We start from the raw sequence: 9,229 nt of genomic DNA on the forward strand, positions 1-9,229 counted from the left end.
CAGCTGTGCCATAGTCACGGTCCAGGAAACGGAGCCATTTCATATCCCTGATAGATTTTCAACCACCATGTCATTCCTCAAGCTGTTCCAACTTTCAAGTACAATAAGGTGTTTGGGCAGTTCCGTCACAGAAAATAAAGCACTAAAGAAACTTCAATCAATTACAAATTGATGTTATAAAGCCAAAAATTTATATAGCCAAAAACTGATTGGCTGGGGTCTTAGGGAGGTGGTGCGTAGAGAAGATTTTGCTATGTAGAAATAGGAGTCCAAGAGTTTATTCATATAAGCCCTGATCATAGACCACCTTCACATCCACAAATTGGGAGAAAATTCCTTATTCAGAGGGCCATCATCTGATCAGTCAGTTTCAGTTGTCTTCAATGCTGGACACATGATTTTCAAAGATCAAAGTCTTGAGAGCACTAGACCAGGAAATGGGAGGAGCAAGGCAAGGAGGAGAGAGCATCAGGGGCTGGAATTTCTGAAGTGAGCATTAATTTCACAGAAGGCTTGGCACAATGAGGCTGGGGTGAGCATGGTTTTAGTGATTGTTCTTAGTTGCCTCCTTTGCTGCAGCAATGAGTGGAGTGAGGCTGGAGAGGGGCTTGGCAATCTTCAGGAACTGATGCTGTAGCAACTCTTTAGCAGAACCTCTCTTCGCCACATACATTTCAAGGCAATGGTTCAGAAAGTCTCGGAAAATAGCTGACAGGTTCACTGGGTTCTGAAGCTCCGGGGTTCCATTGGCGGCAATGAGGTACAAGGCTCTCAGAGGGTTTTCATTGAGGTATGGGGGCTCCCCTTCAATCATTTCGATGGCCATGATGCCCAGGGACCAGATGTCAACCTTGGGCCTGTAGGCTTTCCGTGTCGCCACCTCCGGAGCCATCCAGTACAGAGTCCCCACCATGGTGCTCCGTTTGCTCTGCTCTGGGGTGATCTGGGCACAGAACCCAAAATCAGTGAGCTTGACAGAGACATCCATTCTCAACAGGATGTTGTCCTGATGTTGTCTTGATACCTCTGTGAATGACCTGGTTGGAATGCAGAAACTCCAAAGCCTGCATGCACTCACGGAAAACAGCTGTGATCTGGCCTTCATCCATGCAGGTTTCCATCACCACATCTGTCAAAGAGCCTCCGGCCAAGTATTCCATGACAACCCACAGCTCATCTCCCACGAGGTAACTGTCCAAGTAGTTCACAATATTTGGGTTCTTATTTTCCCTCATGACCAGGATCTCATTAATAATCAGCTCTTTCTTCGGCTGCTGCTGAAGGTTCATCTGCCTAATGGCCACCTCCTGTCCAGTGCCCACATCCATTGCAGTGTACACGGTGCCTGAAGCACCTTGTCCAATCTTCTCAAACCGTGTATATTTCTTCTTAGGATCGCCCACACTCACTATGCTCCGTAATTTCTCCAAGATCTCTTCGTCAGACATTTTAGGCTTCTTCTTCCGCTTCTCAGTATTCCGGGCCAGAGCATCTGGAGGAGTGGTATTGCTCTCAGTAGGTGAAATGGGAGATGTGGCCACATCCCGAGTTGGAGTAACAGGAATTGGTTCAATCACAGACCATGTGTATACAGATTTTGTGTGCCCTAGGCGTGGAGCAATCACAGGAGGGGGTGTAGCATCATCATCGTCATCTTCATCTTCTGAAACCGGTTGCACTGCAGGGATCTCAGACACGGTCTTCACATTCAAAGTGTTACAAGAGTTATAATCCTCAGCTAATTTATCTGTAAAGCTCATGTACTTCTGGCTGTTGGAGGTCTTCTTTGAGTTATAGAATTCCAATACATCCAAGACAGCCTGAGGGTTTTTCTTTTGCTCCGACTTAGTGATATTTGATGTCTGAAGCAAGCGGGCCCACTGCTCTGGCATCCCGGTAAACTCCCCCGTGACAGCATCAAACCCAACGTGAATCCTGTGCTCAAAATCTGAAGGGAGTGAAATCTCTGGCCGTTCCTTCTCCTTCTTTTTATTTGCTTTATCGCCAGGTAAGATGCATCTGTAAAATCGGTCCTTCTTTTTCTTCTCCTCTGGATTCGGAGGCAGAGGTTTGGAACCATGGTTTAGGGTTCCAGCATCTTTGCTACCAGCTCCAATCATAGTGCTGGTGTTTCTCATGGGAGGGGCTGGGGGTTTGTCTTGAACGTCCAGGTCGTTATTTGACGTGGTCACCACCACCAGCAGCTACTTCCGCGCTCGCTGGGCTCGATTCGGCTGCTCCTGCTCCTGCTCCTCCTCCTGCACCACGGTGGCGGCGCTGAGCCTGGGCGTGTGTGCGAGGGGCCGCCTCACTTTCTCTCCTGTATTATTTATTTCTTAAATATTTGGTAGAATAAATGAAGCCATCTGGACCTGGAGTTTTCTTCAGGGAAAAGTTTATAACTTCAAAGTTAAAATTTTACATAGATATAGGCTTATCCAGGTAATCTATTTCTTCGAGTGACTTTTTGTAATTTGTGTCTTTCAAAGAATTTTTCCACTTTACGTGTTACTAAATTTTTTTTTGACATAGACTGGTTTATGATATTCCTTTATTGCCTCCTTAGTATCTACAGAATTTGCAGTGATATCACCTCATTCATATCTGATATTACTGCTTCGTGTTTTCCATTTTCTTTTCCTGGTTAGAAATTTATAAATTTTGTTAATCTCAAATTTTGGTTTCACTGGGTTTTCTTTATTTTCTGTTTTACTTATTTTCACTCTGGCCTTTACTATTTCTTTTCTTCCCTTTACTTAGGGTTTCATTTGCTTTTCCTAGTGTCTTAAGATAGAAACTAAAAAAAAAAAAAGATAGAAACTGAGATCATTGATTTGAAATCTTTTCTAATATAGATATTTGGAGTGCCGTTAATATCTCCTTAAGTACTGCATTAGCTACATTCTACACATTTCAGCATGTCATGATTTCATTTTCATTTATTCGTACACTCTAATTACCCTTTTGATTTCTCTTTGACCTTCAAGTTATTTAAAAGTGTGCTATTTTGTTTCTAAATTGTTAAGGATTTCACAGATCTTTCTGATTTTAAGTTCTAATTTTATTAATCTGAGGTATGAGAATATATTGTGTATGATGAGATTTCTTTTTTTTTAAAGATTTTATTTATTTATTTTTAGAGAGGGAAGGGAGGGAGATAGAGAAACATCAATGTGCGGTTGCTGGGGGTTATGGCCTGTAACCTAGGAATGTACCCTGGCTGGGAATCGAACCTGGGACACTTTGGTTCCCAGCCCGCACTCAATCCACTGAGCTGCGCCAGCCAGGGCTGAGATTTCTTTTTAACTTATTGAAATGTGTTTTATGACTCAGAACATTGTTTATCTTGGTAAACGTGCATGTGAATGAAAAGAATGTGTATTCTGCAGTTAATGTATGGAGTGTCAATTAACTCAAGTTGGTTGACAATGTTGTTCATATATTCTATGTTCTTACTGATTTACTGTCTACTTGTTCTAGCAAATATTGAGAGAAGAGTTGAAATCTTTTTCACTACAAATGTGGATTTGTCCATTTCTTCTTGCAGTTATACCACTTTTGCTGTATTTTAAATCTCTTCCAGTAGCTGCATAAACTTAGGATTGTTATGCCTTGTTGATGAATTGAAACTTTTTTTCCCCTGGAAATAGTCTTTGTTCAAAAATCAATTTTGTCTGATATTAATATAACCACTTTAACTTTCTTTTTATTAGTGTTGGCTTAGTTTGTTTTTTCCATCCTTTGCTTTTAACCTATTTCCGTCTTAGTATTTACAAGAAGTTTCTTACAGGCAGCATGCAGTTAGACCTTTCTTTTTACCCAGTCTGTCTCTGACTGTAAATTGGGAAGCTTAGACTGCTCACATTAGATGTGACTCAGTAGATTTTAAATTTATATTTGACTATTTTCTGTTTGTATCTTTTTCCACTTTTCTTCCCCAAAGGCATTTAATTGAGTAATTTTTATGATTCTATTTTATTGCTTTTTAGGGTATCAGAACCATTCATTAGTTGGAGGATGGTCTTTTGACAAATGGTAATAAGAAAATTAAATATCCACATGCAAAAAAACAAAGTTGGACCTTTACCTTATACCATTTTACTCCTTTGTTGGCTTATAAGATATACCTAACTCTTTATTGTGTTAGTTGAGTGGTTGCTGCAAGGTTTACATACACATTTTAAAATTATAGTTAGCATCTACTTTAACTCATAGCCTACCTTTAAGCAATAGTATATACAGCTTGGTAAATAGATGTTACAACAATACATCCATTTTTCCCCTCCCAGATTTTGAGCTATTGTTGCCTTATATTTTATGTCTACATATGTTGTAAATGCCACAATACACATTTTTTGCATTTTAATTTTAAACAATTATATTTTAATGACATTTAATTAATAGGAAAATATTTTTTATATTTATCTATAATTTACCTATTTAGGTACCATTTTGGCAGTGTTCCTCATTCTTTTATATAACTAGATTTTCATCTCATTGTCCTGTCTGAAGGACTTCATTTTATCATTTATTTTTGTAATACAGGTCTGCTGGTGACAGTTCTTTTAAATTACCTAATTCTGAAAAGTCTTTACTTCATCTTTAATTTTGACATTATTTTTGCAAGTAATAGAATTCTAGGTACTTTTTTCCCCCCTTAAGTCCTTGAAGTATATTATTCCTAAGTCTTGCTTGCCCTTTCTAACAAGAAGTCTGTTATCATCTGACTCTTTATTCTGTGGTCTATAACATGTTCTCCTCTCTGGCTGATTTTAAGATGTTTCTCTTAATCATTGTATTTAAATAATTTAATTATATTTGTTGTCATTTTCTCCACGGGGTGTGTATATGTGTGTTTGGGGCTTGTTGATATTCTTGGATCTGTGGCTTATAGTTTTCATCAAATTTGGAACACATTTTTAGTATTATTTCTACAACAAGTTGTTTTATTCCCCAGTTATCTCTTTCAGGGACTCCAATAGAATATATATTAGCCTTTCTTTTCTTCCTTCCTTCTTCCCTCCCCCCCCCCTCCCTCCCTTCCTTCCTTCCTTTCCTTCCCTCTCTCTCTCCCCTCCCTCCCTCCCTCCTCCCCCTCCCTCCCTTCCTCTCTCTCTCTCTTCCTTTCTTCCTTCCTTTTTTTTTCATCTTTTTGAAAAAGACAAAGGGAGTGAGATAAAAAGGGAGAGAAACATAGATCGGTTATCTCTCATATGCACCCCAACTGGGACAAACTGGCAACCCAGGCGTGTGCTCTGATCTGGAAACAAACCTGTGATTTTTTGCTTAGTGGGATGACACCCAACCAACTGAGAAACACTGGCCATTGCTATATATTAGGCTTTTAAGTTGTTTTACTGCTCACTGATAATTGCTTTATTTTTTAGGTGTTTTTCTTATCTGTTTCATTTTAAATACTTTCTGTTGTTATGTATTCAAGTTCACTAGTCTTTTCTTCTGCAATTGTGAATTTTATCTTTTTTGGTGTTGAATCTTTTTGTATTCATATAAATGTTCTTAGGTTTTGTATTGGGATGTAGTTAAGTTACCTGAAAGTAGTTTGAAACTTTTTATGTTTGTTTTTTGTTTTTTTTAAGTATTTCTATTGATTATGCTATTACAGTTTTCCCAATTTTTTCCTCTTTATCGTCACTCTGCCCTGCCCCTTCAACCCTCCAGCATTCCTGCCCCCCTTAGTTCATGCCCATGGGTTGTACATATCAGTTCTTTCAGTCCTCTGTTTCCTGTACCATTTTTATCTTTCCCCATCTATTTTATGCCTACTAATTATGCTTCTTCTTCCCCGTACATTTCCCCCTATTCCTCCCTTCTCCCTCCCCACTGAAAACCCTCCATGTGCTGTCCATTTATTTGATTCTGTTCCTGTCCTGGTTGTTTGCTTAGTTTTTATTTTCATTGTTTTTCTTTTCTCTTAGGTTCACTTGTTGATAGTTGTGAGTTTGTTGTCATTTTACCGTACGTATTTTTTATCCTCTTTTTCTTACATAAGTCCCTTTAACATTTCATATAATAATGGCTTGGTGATGATAAACCCCTTTAACCTGACCTTATCTGGGAAGCACTTTATCTGCTCTTCCATTTTAAATGAAAGCTTTGCTGGATAGAGTAATCTTGGATGTAGTTCCTTGCTTTTCATGACTTGGAATACTTCTTTCCAGCCCCTTCTTGCCTGTAAAGTCTCTTTTGAGAAATCGGCTGACCGTCTGATGGGAAATCCTTTGTAGGGTACTGTCTCTTTATCTCTTGCTGCTTCTAGGGTTCTCTCCTTCCTTTTAATCTTGGGTAATGTAATTATGATGTGCCTTGGTGTGTTTCTTCTTGGGTCCTACTTCTTTGGGACTCTCTGAGCTTCCTGGACTTCCTGGAAGTCTATTTCCTTTGCCAGATTGGGGAAGTTTTCCTTCATTATTTGTTTAAATAAGTTTTCAATTTCTTGCTCTTGTTCTTTTCCTTCTGGCACCCCTGTAATTCGGATATTGGAAAGTTTCAGGTTGTTCCAGAGGTTCATAAGTCTCTCTTTGCTTTTTTGAATTCTTGTTTATTCATTCTGTTCTGGTTAGATGTTTCCCCCTTTTGTTCCAAATTCATTGCTTTGGGTCTTGGTTTCCTTTCTGTCACTGTTGGTTCCCTGAATATTTTTGCTTTATTTGATTTTGGGTATCTTTCATTTGTTTTTTCATTTTTTGACCAAGCTCAGTCAGTTCTGTAAGCATTTTGATTACCAGGTCTTTAAATTCTCCAACAGACATGTCTGCTATTTCCTCATCACTTAGCTCTCTGTCTGAAGTTTTGCTCTATTGTTTTATTTGGGACATATTTCTTTGTCTTGGTGCACCTGATAAGTTGTAAGAGGGCAGGGCCTTAGGTATTCGCCAGGGCAGAGCAACCTTCTTTGCTACACTGCTGCACTGCTGCACTGCTGTGTTGCCTGTCAGGGAGGGGCCAGAGAGGGAACAGTGCTGCTCACTTGCTCGTCTCTAGCCCACTTTCCAATGAACTCTAGTGTGAGACTGGGAATTTTTCTCATCATGGCACTTGCCACAGGCCAGTCAGCTCTGAGTCTCAGTTCTGCCTTCAGCCAGCCCTATCCGTGAGTTCCTAGGCCTCTCTGGGCTTTTTCTGAGCTGGCCCCACTCTCATGGCCTCACCGTGGGTTCTTACTGGTCTGGTGGTTCTGCTTGATTTTTTTTTTTTTTGCTTGATTCCTTGATTGTCAGAGTCCCATGCAGTTTGATTTTCTGGTGCTTCTGGTTGTTTATTGATTTTAGATTGTTTGTTCTCCTCCTTTTGGTTGTGTGAGAAAGCGAAGGGTTTCTACCTACCAGTTGGAACCTTTTAAATGTTTCTTTTAGAAACATTTAAGCTTACTACCCAAGCTTTGTTGGGTAGTACCAAAGCAACATTTGTTTACAGCTAACTTCAGCCCAATAGTGATGCAAAATCCTCCTGGGTATTTCACCTGATGCCCCAGGTGTTCTACTCTGGTTGATGGGAACAGAAACAATTCTAAGTTCTCTCTGAGCTCCAGATACTGTTCCTTCCAATCCTTTTGTGTTGTTCTTCCTCAATCTTTTTTTAAATATATTTTATTGATTTTGTTACTACAGTTGTCCCAATATTTCCCCCTTTGCACTCCTCCACCTGGGACCACCATTCCCCCAGTAATCCTCTCCCTTAATTCATGTCCATGGTTCACACATATGTTATTTGACTACTTCATTACCTATACTGTTCTTAATATCCCCTGTGTATTTTGTAGCTACCAATTTGTACTACTTAATCCAAGCACCTTTCCCCTTATTCCCCCCTTCCCATTTCCAGCTGATAACCCTCCAGATGATCTCCATGTCTATGATTCTGTTTCTGTTCTTCTTGTTTGCTTAGTTTTTTAGATTCAGTTTTTGATAGTTGTGCATTCGTTGCCATTTTAATGTTCATAATTTAGACCTTTTTCTTTTAAAAAATATTTTATTTATTTATTTTTATAGAGGGAAGGGAGGGAGATAGAGAGAGAGAGAGAGAAACATCAATGTGCAGTTGCTGGGGGTTATGGCCTGCAACCCAGGAATGTACCCTGGCTGGGAATCAAACCTGGGACACTTTGGTTCCCAGCCCGCACTCAATCCACTGAGCTACGCCAGCCAGGGCTAGACCTTTTTCTTATATATTTCTTTTTAATATTTCATATAATAATGTCTTAGTGATGATGAATTCCTTTAGTTTTACCTTGCCTGGGGAGCACTTTGTCTGCTTTTTTTATTCTAAATAATAGCTTTTCTGGGTAGAGTAAGCTAGGTTGTAGGTCCTTAGTTTTCATCACTTTGAATACTTCTCACTAGTTCCTTTCTGCCTGCAAAGTTTCTTTTGAGAAATCATCTGACAGTCTTATGGCAACTCCTTTGTAGACAACTCTCTGCTTTTCTCTTGCTGCTTTTTAAAAAGGATTTTATTTATTTTTAGAGAGGGGGAAGGGAGGGAGAAAGAGAGGAAGAAAAACATCATGTGTGGTTGCCTCTCATATGCCATCAGCTGGGGACCTGGCCCACAACCCAAGCATGTGTCCTGACTGGGAATCAAACTAGCAACCTTTTGGTTCACAGGCCCATACTCAATCTGCTGAGCCACACCAGCCAGGGTGCTTTTAAGACTCTCTCTTTAAGACTCTCTTGCTATTTTTAAGATTCTCTTTATCTTTAACTCTTAGCATTAATTATGACATGGATTGGTGTGGTCAGTCCTCTTTGGGTTCCTTATTTGGGATTCTCTGAGCTTCCCAGACTTGTATATCTATTTCCTTCACCAAATTAGGGAAGTTTTCATTCATTATTTTTTCAAAGAAGTTTTCAATTTCTTGTTCTTCCTCTTCTCCTTCTGGCATCCCTATGATTTGGATGTTGGTATGTTTAGAGATGTTCCATAGGCTCCTTATTCTATTCTTGTTTTTTTTTCTTCTTCTTGCTGTTCTGATTGAATGCTTTTCTCTTCCTTATGTTTAAAATTGTTGATTTGAATCTTGGATTCATCCCTTCCACTATTGGTTCCCTGTGGATTTTTCTTTATTTCATTTAATATAACCATGATTTCTGCCTGAGTCTTTTATGCTGTTACAGTACCCAGTGATTTCTTCAAGCACCCTGATAAGCAGTGTTTTGAACCCTGAAGCTGATAGGTTGTTTATCTCATTTCATTTAGTTCTTTTCCTGGAGTT

The 9,229-nt window shown here is 39.4% G+C and overlaps 1 protein-coding gene across 1 annotated transcript; it reads right to left on the reverse strand.

The window, feature by feature from the left end:
- Positions 1-496: 496 nt before the first annotated feature.
- LOC123825630 (serine/threonine-protein kinase PAK 1-like) lies at positions 497-2,215 on the reverse strand. Its single transcript, XM_045849216.1, is given in 2 exon segments — positions 497-1,006; positions 1,008-2,215. Coding segments are annotated over 2 exon segments (1,593 nt in total). The 5' UTR covers positions 2,139-2,215; the 3' UTR covers positions 497-544.
- Positions 2,216-9,229: the final 7,014 nt, after the last annotated feature.

The sequence above is a fragment of the Phyllostomus hastatus genome, unplaced genomic scaffold (assembly GCF_019186645.2).
Source record: "Phyllostomus hastatus isolate PE091 unplaced genomic scaffold, TTU_PhHast_1.1 phas_contig_64, whole genome shotgun sequence".
Classification (NCBI taxonomy): Eukaryota; Metazoa; Chordata; class Mammalia; order Chiroptera; family Phyllostomidae; genus Phyllostomus; species Phyllostomus hastatus.